The sequence below is a fragment of the Papio anubis genome, chromosome 5, assembly GCF_008728515.1.
Source record: "Papio anubis isolate 15944 chromosome 5, Panubis1.0, whole genome shotgun sequence".
NCBI classification, from domain to species: Eukaryota; Metazoa; Chordata; class Mammalia; order Primates; family Cercopithecidae; genus Papio; species Papio anubis.
The window spans coordinates 171,556,514-171,571,525 of record NC_044980.1 but is presented as its reverse complement, the minus strand read 5'-3'; the positions used below and the strand labels follow the sequence as shown (position 1 = coordinate 171,571,525).

The 15,012-nt window shown below is 57.0% G+C and overlaps 1 protein-coding gene across 1 annotated transcript; it reads left to right on the top strand.

Moving 5' to 3' along the window:
• The first annotated feature begins 18 nt into the window (after nt 1-18).
• Nucleotides 19-13,426, top strand: GRM6 (glutamate metabotropic receptor 6). The gene is made up of 10 exons (XM_021940055.2): nt 19-522; nt 2,934-3,150; nt 3,457-3,592; nt 4,255-4,409; nt 5,693-5,833; nt 5,936-6,136; nt 8,068-8,213; nt 8,299-8,922; nt 11,781-12,092; nt 13,125-13,426. The coding sequence occupies exons 1-10, from the start codon at nt 19-21 to the stop codon at nt 13,320-13,322; spliced, it is 2,634 nt and encodes an 877-aa protein (XP_021795747.2). The 3' UTR covers nt 13,323-13,426.
• Nucleotides 13,427-15,012: the final 1,586 nt, after the last annotated feature.

Genomic DNA, 15,012 nt, shown 5'->3' with positions numbered 1-15,012 from the left:
AGCCCGCTAGACCAGGCGATGGCGCGGCCCGGGAGAGCCCGGGAGCCGCTGCTCGTGGCGCTGCTGCCGCTGGCGTGGTTGGCGCAGGCGGGCCTGGCGCGCGCCGCGGGCTCTGTGCGGCTGGCGGGCGGCCTGACGCTGGGCGGCCTGTTCCCGGTGCACGCGCGGGGCGCGGCGGGCCGGGCGTGCGGGCCGCTGAAGAAGGAGCAGGGCGTGCACCGGCTGGAGGCCATGCTGTACGCGCTGGACCGCGTGAACGCCGACCCGGAGCTGCTGCCCGGCGTGCGCCTGGGCGCGCGGCTGCTGGACACCTGCTCGCGGGACACCTACGCGCTGGAGCAGGCGCTGAGCTTCGTGCAGGCGCTGATCCGCGGCCGCGGCGACGGCGACGAGGTGGGCTTGCGCTGCCCGGGAGGCGTCCCTCCGCTGCGCACCGCGCCCCCCGAGCGCGTCGTGGCCGTCGTGGGCGCCTCGGCCAGCTCCGTCTCCATCATGGTCGCCAACGTGCTGCGCCTGTTTGCGGTGAGGGCCGCGGGGCCGGGCTGGGTGTCCAGCGTCTCTCCCGTCCTCGCCCTGGGGTGGCCCAAGTCTCACTCCTTTACTTCTTCTGGAAGAGTCTCCGTTTTAATCACTAGAGTTCACACAGCGTCAAAGAAGTCCTGTCAGTTGCGATCAGTCGGATCCACCCGACCACTCCAGCCGCCCTTGTCTACCCGGCCCCGCAAGGGCGCCCCTTCCCGGGCAGGTGCCACCTACGCCTCTGGCCGGTTGGCTGCGGAGGGCGGCCTGACTTCAGTCCCCATTTGCCAGCCTGCCCTTGTTCTGGGCACACCCCCTCCACCCACACAAGGTGCTCCTGCCCCCTCGGCCTGCGGAGCTTTATTTGGAGCCCGGGCCTTTCTTCCAGAGCAACAACTGGGACGTGTCCCGGGGCTGCTATTGGGGGTGGATAGGCCCGAAAGGTCTGGACCTTCTCTTTTTTCATCATTTAAGTTTATTTTCAAAACGTCTGCCTCGAACCCTCCCTCAAGGGGCGTCCGAGAGCAGGGTGGGGCGTTCCCTTCTGAGCGCTGGTCTCCTGCACCCTGCCCTGTGTAGGTGCCCGGGCTGGCCTCGCACTGTCCTCAAAGGTAGGGAACTGTCCTGTGAGGGCAGCGTGTTCCTTGCAGTCCTAGGGGCCAGCAGAGTCGGGATTAGGGGGCTTTGGCATACAGGTTTGGGGGTTTTGTGGGACAGTTTTTCTGGGGTTCTGTGGCGGGAGGGGCCTGTGTGCCTCCGGTTCTCTGTGAAGGAGGAAGGCCTAGCTTCCATCTGCCCAGGGGAGGAACTTCTCTTTCCCCAGAGCTTCTCTCTCCCCGGAGCAGCGTCTGTGTTTGCTCCAGGCGTGCGGGGCCGCCCCGCTCCGCATCGTCTGCGCACATGGAAGCGCCCATCCCCCTTTCCTCGGATTGGCAGTGTTGATGTGACACCTCCGCTGGCACCAGACAGGCTGTGTGGCCGCCCCGGGGTTTTTCACCCGCCTGTGTGTGTTCCCGGCCCTGCCTAGAGCTCTAGTTTCTGTCTCTGTCCTCTAGGTCGAATGCAGAGATCCCAGACCCCAAGGCCTTCAGGGGCCCAGCTGGGTATTCAGGCGGGCAGGACTCTGTGAACCCAGGGCCCACTGCTGCTAGCTCAGCCCAGACTGAGGTTGTGCTGCTCGGCTAGAAATGCAAACATTAATAAAAACTGTGCAACACACAGTCACAGGCAAGATGCTGCAATTCCTGGTCTAAAGGAAATACGTTCATTTCCCAGCCACATCACCGAGCTGGCAGGCATTTTAAATTAACTTCCCTCAGGAGGTCCAGGGGGCATGGGAAGGTTGTTCCCAAACTCAAGTGTCCGGGAGGGCTTGAGGACCACAGCATTATTCACAGAGCTGTGGCCACTGGGCCTTTCTCGTCTCCTGTACTCCTCAGTTCTCTCTCTCTCTCTCTCTTTCTCTCTCTTTCTCCTTCTTGTTTCTCTCCACCCGCACCTTCCCTCTTTCTCTCTCCCTGCCACTCCCGGGTTCCTTTTCCTGCTGTCTCTATACTTTCTATCCTGCTTCAAACAACCCTGGAGCAGTCCCCCTCCTTGCTTCCAGAAATTCTCCTCTCTGGCCTTCACACCAGCTCCTGCTGTAGCCCCTCTTTACCCTGGAGCCCTGGAGCCCCCTCTTGGCGGCCTTCTCAGCCCTGTGCCTCCGCCTCCACACTCCCCGGTCAGTTCAGCCTCTGATCTCTGATGTTAATCACTGTAATGCATGCAGAGAAACCCAGTTTCCAACAAACGCCATTCTAGGCCAGACACTGCTTTAAATCAAACACCCCCTGGTGCTTCCCTGTCTTCCCTAATCCCTGCTAGGGCTGTCCGCCCCTGCAGACCATCCCTTGGTGTGAATCAAGAAACGGTGCTTTCCCCTGGGGCCGACTGGGACAGACAGATGCATCTGGATGGGCTGCAGGCCCTCTGCTGGGGGGGTCTTGTTCAGGACACAGCTTGTGCCAGTATACATGGCGGTCCTGCCCTCTCCCCTAGTCCTGCATACCTCCCACATGCACAACATTCACAGAGTTCTCAGGCCACTCCTGGCATGGAGCCTCACCCACAGCTAGCCTTTTGGTGCTGCTCAGCCCGACCCCCAAGCCTTCTGTGCCCCATCTGTGTCCCAGGTCCCAGCCCCACCTTCTGTGCCCCGTCCGTTCCTGAGCCCCCCTTGCCCTCCCTCTCTAGAGTTACTGACCTCCGTCCCCAGCCCGGCTGTCCTGTTCCTGAGCCCCCCTTGCCCTCCCTCTCTCGAGTTACTGACCTCCGTCCCCAGCCCGGCTGTCCCATTCCTGAGCCCCCCTTGCCCTCCCTCTCTCGAGTTACTGACCTCCGTCCACAGCCCGGCTGTCCTTCCCGCCCTCCAGATACCGCAGATCAGCTACGCCTCCACAGCCCCGGAGCTCAGCGACTCCACGCGCTATGACTTCTTCTCCCGGGTGGTGCCGCCCGACTCCTACCAGGCCCAGGCCATGGTGGACATCGTGAGGGCACTGGGATGGAACTATGTGTCCACGCTGGCCTCTGAGGGCAACTATGGCGAGAGCGGGGTTGAGGCCTTCGTTCAGATTTCCCGAGAGGCTGGTGAGCTGGGGGCTCCGAGGCACCAAGGAGTCTCCATAGTGTGGGCCCGGGGCCCTCGGGTGGGGCAGAAGCAGAAAGATGGGGGGCCCGGGTCCATGGTGGGTCGAGGTTGCCTGGCTGGTGCTCCATGTGGGCAGGCCTCTTTCTTTTGGACGACTCAGCGCTGCCTCAGGCTTGGCGGAGGGTGCAGGCCAGATCTCACCCCTGCAGATCCTTCAGTCAGGCTACACAGTCCTATGTAGCAGGGGCCAGGTGGGTGTGTGGGTGGGTGGGACAGAAGCTGACTTTGGCACCCCCAACACCCAGGGGGGGTCTGTATTGCCCAGTCTATCAAGATTCCCAGGGAACCGAAGCCGGGAGAGTTCAACAAGGTGATCAGGAGACTCATGGAGACACCCAATGCCCGGGGCATCATCATCTTTGCCAATGAGGATGACATCAGGTGGGACAGTGGCACAATCACTGGGCTCCTGGGGCTCTCCCTGAGGGTCCCACCCCTCCTCTTGCACATCACCACCTTACACACCCTCCCAGCCTCCCTTTCCCCTGCTCCCTGCACCCCCCACCTTCCCTGCTGCCGCCTCGGATTCTGGTGCCCCCAGCAGCAAAGCAGCCTGGTCCGGGGAGATGCCACAAGCCCAGACTGAATAGCGCACAGAACATGTGTCTGTGTTTACAGCTCCCGGAGTGTGGGGAGGGACCTGTGGGCAGACCCCAGTGCAGAAAAGGAGCTGTCAGGGAAGGAGCCCGGGGTCCACACAGAGGCTGCAGGCCCCAGCCCAAGTTCATCTCCAGCCTGGGAGGCTGGGCGTGACGCTGGTGGAGGCATGTGGGGAGGGGGTGGCTTCGAACTGGATTTTTCCCCAAGGAGCCCCTCTGAGCCCCCTGTACAATGGGTTACAGTGGGCAGAGCAGGTGGGCAGGCCTAGGGTCAGAGGAGAGCCCAGGGAAAGTGCCCCAAATGCCCCAAGCCCCGTTTTTCCTGAGCAACAAGGATCTGGTGAGTGATTGCAGAGCAGGGGAGATGGACAGAGTGGGAAGGAATATGGGCCAAGCTGGAGGAGGCTCCCGGGCCCTCCCTCACCCCAGCCGTGCTCCTCCCAGGCGGGTCCTGGAGGCTGCTCGCCAGGCCAACCTGACCGGCCACTTCCTGTGGGTCGGTTCCGACAGCTGGGGGGCCAAGACCTCGCCCATCTTGAGCCTGGAGGACGTGGCCGTCGGGGCCATCACCATCCTGCCCAAAAGGGCCTCCATCGACGGTGAGTCCAGGGGGGCTGCGGCCCCCACCCCAGCGTCTCCCCAGCACCCTCTCTTGGGGACGATCATTTTCTGCATCTGTGTAATTGGTGCCATAATCCAGATCCCTTCTCAGCTCCCCGGATCCTATGATTCTGATAATCTGTGGACGCGTCCCTCCGAGCAGTGCTCGACTGGGATGGCGTGCGAGGAAAAGGACACTCCACTCACCGGATGGGGAGAAACTGTTGGTTTTTTGTTTGTTTGTTTGTTTTTGTTTTTTTAATGAGACGGAGTCTCGCTCTGTCACCCGGGCTGGAGTGCAGTGACCCGATCTCAGCTCACTGCAAGCTCCACCTCCTGAGTTTACGCCATTCTCCTGCCCCAGCCTCCTAGTAGCTGGGACTACAGGCGCCCGCCGCCTCGCCTGGCTAGTTTTTTTGTATTTTTAGTAGAGACGGGGTTTCACCGTGTTAGCCAGGATGGTCTCGATCTCCTGACCTCATGATCTGCCCACCTCGGCCTCCCAAAGTGCTGGCATTATAGGCGTGAGCCACCACGCCCGGCCAGTTTTGTTTTCTAATTTAGTGCCTGTGTTTCTAGTGCTGCCAAAGACACTCTAATCTGAGGGTGAGGGTGGGAGGGAGAGAAACCAAGGATATGGGATATACCATCCTGTTGATCAAAGTGATGAGGCCCTTGCACCCCCAGTCCCACCTGTGGATCTGGATGAATCCAGCAGGAACAGATGGTTCCCTTTACAATAGGATTGCTCATTTTCCCCAAGGCCGGACTGAGGACGCCTTGGTGACATACTTCAGGGCTATTTTTTGAAATACAGACCCTGGAAAGGCTGAGCCCTGGCTGCTGGGGCCTCCCAGTCTTAGGGGGGATATACACCGGCACACCTTTCATTTCAGCTACGATGCATTTGGGCGCAGGTGGCAGCCTGGACTGACAGTGGTTTTAGCGATGAAGGCATCTCCTCACAAGACACAGGGTCTGAGAGGTGGCGACTTTAGGTGTGGGGCAGTGAGTGAATGATGCTCTCAAAGCCCTGGGCTCTGTCCATGCTTTTATTCCACCAAAAGAAGGAGCAGGGATAAAAGTCTTTCAAATAGTGAGGCTCTGCGTTTGCATCAGCATGTAAAGGCTGCCCTGGAACCTCCAGTTGGCTCTGAGTCCACCAGTCAGAACTTGGTCACCTGGCCACTCCTAGCTGAAAAGTGAGCAAGTGGCAGAGAGACACAGGAGAAACACAGCTGGCTCAGGTCGGAGCCTCCCTCCCCTCCTTCCGTGTCTGTAGGATTTGACCAGTACTTCATGACTCGGTCCCTGGAGAACAACCGCAGGAACATCTGGTTTGCCGAGTTCTGGGAAGAGAATTTTAACTGCAAACTGACCCGCTCAGGTACCCAGTCAGATGATTCCACCCGCAAATGCACAGGTGAGAGCTGCGCAGGGTGGGGAGGCTGGGGAGGGGGAAGGTGGGAGGCCAGGTTGGGTGCATGGCGGCCGGGCACACTTTCTCTGGGCATCCCTAGGACAGGCGAGGAACGCATCGGCCGGGACTCCACCTACGAGCAGGAGGGCAAGGTGCAGTTCGTGATTGATGCAGTGTACGCCATTGCCCATGCCCTCCACAGCATGCACCAGGCGCTCTGCCCTGGGCACACAGGCCTGTGCCCGGCGATGGAACCCACCGATGGGCGGACGCTCCTGCAGTATATTCGAGCTGTCCGCTTCAATGGTGAGTGGGTGCCTGCACCCCTGCAGCAGTGAAGGGCAGCTTGGGGGCTGGATTTGTCTGTGAGGCCTGGGATGACCTCAGGGTAGAAGGGCTGGGAGAGGCTGAGTGGTCTAATGGGGGCATCTGGGGCTGAGTGCCAAAGACGTGAGACAAGTTCCGGTCCCCACGTTTTAACACCTGCTCCCTCCCCAGGCTTCAATGTTCCCTGCGCTGGTTTGCACCGTTGAGATGCTGGGGAGCTTCTCTGATCCCTTCTGCCAGGAACCCTCAGTGGGTCACAACACACTCCCCTCCACTGCGCAGAGCTTGAGGGTGTCTGGACCCTGGGGGCGCACATGGGGCATTTACGCAGGGACATGCCACCCACTCAGTCATGCACTAGGCACAAGCGTGGGTCTGACCTGTGCCTTGGCCCCAGGCTTGGTGTGTGGTCAGGGCTCAAAATTGTGTCTTTTGAGAAGACCCCAGTGGACTCAAGCTGTGTCCACGATTTGTGGAGAGATAACTTTCTGTTCAATCACTATCCTTTACACAGTTCTAAACTCCACTCTTCACTAAACACTCACTCACCACCTTCTCTCCCCCATGCTCTCTGCTAATCAAGTCAACTTAACATGACCCCAGCGCAGCTCTGCAGGCGGGTGGAGCAAGCTCGTAAGAAAAATAGAGCTCATTGTTCAAGTCATTCCAATCTCATACTGTCACTCAGACCTCTCTCCATATGTGAACTCATCCCCTAGCCTGGACCGTGAAACCTTTTTCATTTTTAATTGTGATAAAATGCACATAATATAAAATGTATCACCTTAACCATGTTTAAGTGTAGAGTTCAGTGATATTAAATACATTCAGGCTGGGTGCGGTGGCTCACTCCAGTAATCCCAGCACTTTGGGAGGCCGAGGCAGGTGGATCACTCGAGGTCAGGAGTTCGAGACCAGCCTGGCCAACATGGTGAAACCCCGTCTCTATTAAAAATACAAAAATTAGCTAGGCATGGTGGCGAGTGCCTGTAATCCACGCTACTCAGGGAGGCTGAGACAGGAGAATCGCTTGAACCCAGGAGGCAGAGGTTGCAGTGAGCTGGGATTGTGCCACTGCACTCCAGCCTGGGCAACAGAATGAGACTGTCTCAAAAAAATAAATAAATAAATAAAAATAAATTCACAATGTTATGCAACCATCACCACCATCTATCCCCAGAACTCTTCATCTGTGAAACCATAACTCTGTACACATTAAACACTTCCCCATGCCCTCCTCCCGCCAGCACCTGCAACCACCGTTCCACTGCTCCTCTCTACGAATTTTCTGTCCTCGGTACCTCCTGCGGTGGAATCAGACAGTATTTGCCCATGTGTGACTGGCTTGTTTCACTGAGCATCATGTCCTCAAGGTCCATCTATTTTATAGCATGGGCCAGAACTGCCTTCCTCTTGAAGGCTGAATCGCATCCCATCGTAGGAATGGCCCCATCATGCTCGTCCATTCTCTGTCAGTGGACCCTCGGGTTGCTCTCGTCTTGTGGCTATGCGAATAATGCTGCTGTGAACACGGCTGTACAAGTATTTCTTTGCCGCCCTGCTTTCTAGTCTTTTGGGCATCTACCCAGGAGTGGAATTGCTGGGTCGTGTGTTTAATTTTTTGAGGAGCCTCCACACTGTTTTCTGCAGCGGCTGCAGCCTTTTCCCATCTGCTGTGCACAAGGGTTCCGACCTCTCCGCACGCGCAACACACGTGTGATTTTCTGGTTCTTGGACAGAAGCCATCCCAATGGGTGAAGGGGGATTTCCCTGCGGCTTGGATTTGCACGTCCCTCATGAGCAGTGATGCTTGTTAAGCGCCTCCTTTCTCCTGCTGGTCCCTGGGGCCTCCCCGGGAGACAGCTCTGCTGGGCTGGAGGACCAGCAAGCATGACGGGCTCTCTCTCCAGGCAGCGCAGGAACCCCCGTGATGTTCAACGAAAACGGAGATGCGCCGGGGCGGTACGACATCTTCCAGTACCAGGCCGCCAACGGCAGTGCCAGCAGTGGCGGGTACCAGGCGGTGGGCCAGTGGGCAGAGACCCTCAGACTGGATGTGAGTGTGCAGACCAAGCCCCGGGTGGGCATGGGCCCAGGATCCCGGAGGCAGAGGCCCCCAGCCTGTGTTTTGTGCGTCCCAGGTGGAGGCCCTGCAGTGGTCTGGCGACCCCCACGAGGTGCCCTCGTCTCTGTGCAGCCTCCCCTGTGGGCCAGGGGAGCGGAAGAAGATGGTGAAGGGCGTCCCCTGCTGTTGGCACTGCGAGGCCTGTGACGGGTACCGCTTCCAGGTGGACGAGTTCACGTGCGAGGCCTGTCCTGGGGACATGAGGCCCACGCCCAACCACACCGGCTGCCGCCCCACGCCTGTGGTGCGCCTGAGCTGGTCCTCCCCCTGGGCAGCCCTGCCGCTCCTCCTGGCCGTGCTGGGCATCATGGCCACTACCACAGTGGTGGCCACCTTCATGCGACACAACAACACGCCCATTGTCCGGGCCTCGGGCCGAGAGCTCAGCTACGTCCTCCTCACCGGCATCTTCCTCATCTACGCCATCACCTTCCTCATGGTGGCTGAGCCTGGGGCCGTGGTCTGTGCCACACGCAGGCTTTTCCTGGGCCTAGGCACGACCCTCAGCTACTCTGCCCTGCTCACCAAGACCAACCGTATCTACCGCATCTTTGAGCAGGGCAAGCGCTCGGTCACACCCCCTCCCTTCATCAGCCCCACCTCACAGCTGGCCATCACCTTCAGCCTCACCTCCCTGCAGGTGGGTCCGTAGGCTCCCAAGGGCCAGGGCATGGGGGGGACTGTCCACAAATTAACAAAGCAGAAAAGGCCAGGCACAGTGGCACACGCCTGTAATCCCCGCAATTTGGGAGGCCGAGGTGGGTGGATCACCTGAGTCCAGGAGTTTGAGACCAGCCTGGGCAACATAGCATGATCCTGTCTCTGCAAAAAAATATGAAAATTAGCCGGGCGTGGTGGTGCATGCCTGTAGTCCTAACTACTTGGGAGGCTGAGATAGGAGGATCGCTTTAGCTGGAGAGTTGAAGGTTGCTGTGAGCTGAGATTGCACCACTGCAGTCCAGCTTGGGTGTCAGAGTGAGACCCTGTCTCAAAACAAAAAGAGAAATGCTGTTTTTAGAGCCACTCTTTTCTATTTTAGTTCCTGTGGGGCTTTTTTTCTTTCTTTCTTTTTTTTTTTTTTTTTTTTTTTGAGACAGCGTCTCACTCTGTCGCCCAGGCTGGAGTGCAGTTGCTCGCTACAAGCTCCGCCCCCCGGGTTCACGCCATTCTCCTGCCTCATCCTCCCGAGTAGCTGGGACTACAGGTGCCTGCCACCACGCCCGGCTAATTTTTTTGTATTTTTCAGTAGAGACGGGGTTTCACCGTGTTAGCCAGGATGGTCTTGATCTCCTGACCTCGTGACCCACCCGCCTCAGCCTCCCAAAGTGCTGGGATTACAGGCGTGAGCCACCGCGACCAGCCATTTTTTTTTTTTAAGGCCACAGGAAATGGAACTCCTCCTGTCCTGTGACAGCAGCTCTGTTAGGGCCGCCAGCTCCCCTGCTGGGTCCCTGAAGGAGAACAGGGCAGTAAGGTGGGGAGTGTGGGCCTCCAGAGACCTTTCTGTGCAACAGTGAAGTTATTTTCATAAAGCAAACATGCTCTTCCACAATTTGGCTCACATATGGAAATAGGATGAAGAGCTATCTGACTGGTTTTCCTGTTTGCACAAGGGAGTCTCTGCTGTCCTGTTCACTGGGGCAGTGTGGATAAGAGGCATAGGGTCCAACATTTTACTGTGGAGTGGAGATCGAATCCCACCCAGTGGCCAGTGTTTCGTGCGGTGTGTGCATTAAAAAATGCAGCTCCTTTGGGGGATTTTCCTAAGACGGTAAAGTTAGTACAGCCTTGGAGACAACTCTGGGAGTCCGGGACGCCCTGGATGTTTTCTATGCAAAGGGTACGGGAGACAGATGGCTTGGGGAGGGTGACCTGGTGTGACACTGCAGGGCCAGCTGGGTTTCAGGGCCAGGTGGAGGGCGGCCTCAGTGCGAACACCTGCTCACCCATTTGGACACAGCACTGTGCACTCCCAGTGAGCCCCTTCTCTGTTGGTTCCACACACACCACATGCCTCAGGTCATGCAGTTCTCCGTGACTAGGAGGTACTCCCATCTTCTTCCAGATAACAGGGCCTGAGTGTCCCCCGGTCAGGCCCAGGGTCTCCGTGTGCTGCACATCCTGAGCAGGTGCCCTCTACGTCCCGGCCTGAGGTGCTCCGTGCTCCCCCACCCCCAGGTGGAGATGCTTAGACCCCACTAGGGACCCCCAGCTCTCCTCCCCAGCCTCAGTCATCGCCCGCCCCACTTTCCAGATACAAGGGATGTTTTAAAAAACACAAGCCTGCAACTGCACTGGGTGTTTTTGCCATGACTACATCATGACGAGATGTGAAGTGACATCTCATTGTGGTTTTAATTTGCCTGCACTTAGTACGAGTGCACCGGGCATGGGCTTTCCTCTCCGGGGCTCAGCCTGTTCCTGTCCTTTGCTCATTTGCTGTTATTTTGCAGGAGTTCGTTCTAAGTGAGGCGTGCTGGCTCACTCTCAGCTCCACGGGCTGCGGCATCTGTGGGCCGTTTTGCTTGTTACCGCTGTGCGTCCCTGGACTTGCGTTTTTGTTTCTCATAAGCAACTTTTTTTTTTTTTTCCCCTACCTGGAGCCTTGTTCTAGTAGGAACTTCCAAACTTGTTTTGGAAGGTCCTTTGTTCAGGAGTCTGCTGCCTTTGGGAGAAGCACAAAAAGCTGCTTCTTCTGGGTTGGCAGATGACTGCAAAGCATCCCTTCCGGCAGGCTCACATGGCCCCGCTCCAGGTCTCGGCACGGCACTGGCGTGCAGGCTGGATTCCAGATCCCCGCCCCCAATCAGGCGCTCTTGTGCAGTGAACAACCTGCACAAACGTGCGGGGCAGCCCTTCCAGGGTCCCACCTTTATGCAGACGGCTTCGTTCCTGTTCCCAGCTTTCCTTGGCTCGAGGTTGTGTTTCCTGTCATGTGAGGGAATGGTAACTCCACCTCCTCCCTGTGAGGGCCTGCACAGACTCCAGTCCTCCTCAGCATCAGCTCCCATTCCTGCTCCTCCCCACCGAGTGCTCCTTTGCTTCTCTTGCCTGGGACGTGCCCTTATTTTGAAGCTCACTACATGTGAGGAGGCTAGAGGGGCGGTGCAAGTCCGGCCTTAGTTCCAGGGCTTCCGGCCTCAGCCGTCTACCTTGAAGGGGCGCAGTAAATGGCATTGGTAATGGCTAGAATGCAGGAAGAGGACACCAAGCTGCCTCTTACGCACACTGCGCTGATGTTGCCAACATATACGGCCAGCACAGCCCTTCTCCACGGCTGCCAGGTCACGGGCCTTTGGCTGGGTGGATGGGCCCCTCTTGGGCTGTCCCTTCCTGGGCTGCCGTCCCCTCTTCTCCGCTGAGTGCTCCTGAGAGGCACCACGAAGAGGGGGACACCCCACTCCATAGGCAGAGCCTCAGGGGCATCCCGACCTGCAGGGGCCTCCATCAGGGCTGCAATGGAAGGTGCTGTGTCTGATGCAGTGTTGGCTCCTGCAGGTGGTGGGGGTGATAGCATGGCTGGGGGCCCGGCCCCCACACAGCGTGATTGACTATGAGGAGCAGCGCACGGTGGACCCGGAGCAGGCCAGAGGGGTGCTCAAGTGTGACATGTCGGATCTGTCTCTCATCGGCTGCCTGGGCTACAGCCTCCTGCTCATGGTCACGTGCACAGTGTACGCCATCAAGGCCCGAGGCGTGCCCGAGACCTTCAACGAGGCCAAGCCCATCGGCTTCACCATGTACACCACCTGCATCATCTGGCTGGCATTCGTGCCTATCTTCTTTGGCACTGCCCAGTCAGCTGAAAAGGTAATGAGGTCCCCAGGAGGTCGCACTGCCTGTTTCCTGCCTGTCCTGCCGGTTGATTCATTCGCGAGCTTAAATGCTTGTTCGCGCTTTTGTTTATCCCGTATCCGGCTGCTTGTTCATTCACTCATTCCCTTCTTTCTTTGTTCATTCATTCACTTATCCAAGCTTCTAAGCCCTCTTCTTAACTTCCACTCTTCTTCTTTTTTTTTTTTTTTAATCATTTTCATTTCTTTGAGAGATGTTGCCTCAGTCACCGAGTTAGCTTGTTTTTTTTTTTTTTTTTTTAATTCAAGTTCTTCATATGCTTTTTTTTTTTTTTTTTTGAGACAGAGTCTCACTCTGTTACCCAGACTGGAGTGCAGTGGTGTGATCTCAGCTCACTGCAAGCTCTGCCTCCTGGGCCAAGTGATTCTCCTGCCTCAGCCTCCCGAGTAGCTGGGACTACAGGCGCCCGCCACCACGCCTGGGCAATTTTTGTATTTTTAATAGAGACAGCGTTTCACCATATTGGTCAGGTTGGTCTCAAACTCCTGACCTCAGGTGACCCATCTGCCTCGGCCTCCCAAAGTGCTGGGATTACAGGTGTGAGCCACTGCACCCGGCTTTCATATGCTTTATAACTGCCAGCCCATTAATGTGTCAGCCCATTGCTGCATCATTTATTCACATACACAGCAGAACATTTTATGCACCTGTCATTCATTTATGTGCCCATCTGCTTCTCAATTCACTCTTTGCCCATTTATTCATTTGTATGAATTTGAAACAAGCTCTGGCTTCCACTTCCCCAGGTGTCTCTCTCTGTTAATAACCTCTCCTCACCCCTCCCTCCTGCCCACACCAGAGCTGCACGGAGGTTGCCAGCGCCTCGGGCGCCGGGGCCTCTGCTCATACTGTTGTCCTGGTCTAAGTGCTCACTCCCAGTTCCCCAACTGAAACAGACTCAGCTCCAGTCTGTGCAGTGAGGACTGTGTGGGGCGGGGCAGGGAGAGCAGGGCTGAGTCCCATCTCGCCCCCTCTTCCATGGCCTAGATCTACATTCAGACAACCACACTAACCGTGTCCTTGAGCCTGAGTGCGTCGGTGTCCCTCGGCATGCTCTACGTCCCCAAAACCTACGTCATCCTGTTCCACCCGGAGCAGAATGTGCAGAAGCGAAAGCGGAGCCTCAAGGCCACCTCCACGGTGGCAGCCCCACCCCAGGGCGAGGATGCAGAGGACCACAAGTAGCAGGGCAGGCGGGAACGGGACTGCTCGCTGCCTCTCCTTTCTTCCTCTTGCCTGACGGTGGAAGCTATACAGAGCCCAGGTCCACGGTGAACAGTCAGAGGCAGGGAGTGTGCGAAGACCACGCCCTGCATCGGTGGGGCTGGCCTTGAGAAGGAATTGGACCCAGCTCTGCCCTGATTCCAGCATGTGAGCTTCATGCTTCCTCACCACAGACCAGACTCACTAGCCATGGTGGGAAACAGCCACCGAGAAGGTTCTAGCTCTAGAGAGGAACTAAACTTATTCTCTCATCCGAAGTCCAAAGATGATGATGAAGCCCCGGGCTTTGCCTGGATTGAGGATTTCCTCCCCTTGGTCAAACCCCATAACCTGGGGACTGGGCAGTGTGGAAGAACGTGTAGACCCCAGAATGAAACGTGGGGTTGCAGTGGAGGAGGAGCTGTCTCAGCAAGAGGAGACCTGGGGCTGTGCATCTGGACGGAGGCACGCAGGCCTGGGTAGGATTCCTCTGGCACGGAGGGAGAGACCCTGGGTGAGACCCCTGTGCGCATGGGAAGGGCCTGCAGGGGCGAGGGCGTGAGCTGAGGAATTGGGGTACACCCCCATGAGATTTCCAATGCCATGGACTTTCCTGCCATCCCCCTGGGACTGGGCAAGGTCAGACTTAGAGTATAGCTGTTTTCCTCCCCTGTGTGTACTCCCTTAAATCACCGCCAAACCTTGGCCCAGCATGGTGGCTCACATCTGTAATCCCAGCACTTTGGGAGGCCAAGGCAGGTGGATCACCTGAGGTCAGGAGTTCAAGACCAGCCTGGCCAACAGGGTGAAACCCCGTCTCTACTAAAAATACAAAAATTAGCCAGGCGTGATGGTGGGTGCCTGTAATCCCAGCTGCTTGGGAGGCTGAGGCAGGAGAAACACTTGAACCTGGGAGGTGGAGGTTGCAGTGAGCTGAGATTGTACCACTGTGCTCCAGCCTGGGCAACAGAGTGAGACTGTCTTCAAAAAAAAAAAAAAAAAAAGACCAAACCCACCCCGCAAACCTTCAGAAATTCAGATACTTGTGTGTAGTAGGAGCGATGTGATACATGCGTGTAGTAGGAGCGATGTGATACATGCGTGTAGTAGGAGCGATGTGATACATGCGTGTAGTAGGAGCGATGTGATACATGCGTGTAGTAGGAGCGATGTGATACATGCGTGTAGTAGGAGTGATGTGAGAACGAGGAGCAGGGTTGCATTTGTGCTGTGTTCGGGTCGGGGATGTGTTTAGGAGCTCCAGGTTGGGAGCAGTGACAGACAGCCATGTCCGTGGTGAGGGTGAATCCCAGATGGATGGCTCAGGACGGGGATGGAAACTGTTCATTCCCCGTATGTACTGGGAAGACTCATTTGCAAGCTGAGCACCAGGCCTGGGAGGAAGAGGCTTGGGCTGCAGATGCACGCACGTTTGTTTTTCATCGATAGTTTTTACAAAAAGCTTGGTTTAAGTTATGGAATTTTGTGTCCCTGGGAGTAGAATTTAAATTTGTTAAATTGACCACTGTTTAGGATCAATATACATTCTCTAGTATGTGATGTCTGGAGCTAGTTTTGAGGGTGAACCACACTTTATCCAACATACAGACTTTCCCATACAGCTTCTCTGGTGCGTAGCTGGTTTTGACCTTGGGACTAGGTGTTTCTGCAG

Excerpts from the sequence above, each read along its gene's own strand:
- GRM6 (XM_021940055.2), top strand. The coding sequence starts at position 19 with ATGGCGCGGCCCGGGAGAGCCCGGGAGCCGCTGCTCGTGGCGCTGCTG. Across the intron at positions 4,410-5,692 it reads CAAAAGGGCCTCCATCGACG|GATTTGACCAGTACTTCATG; the intron begins GTGAGTCCAGGG and ends CCGTGTCTGTAG. Across the intron at positions 12,093-13,124 it reads CTGCCCAGTCAGCTGAAAAG|ATCTACATTCAGACAACCAC; the intron begins GTAATGAGGTCC and ends TCCATGGCCTAG.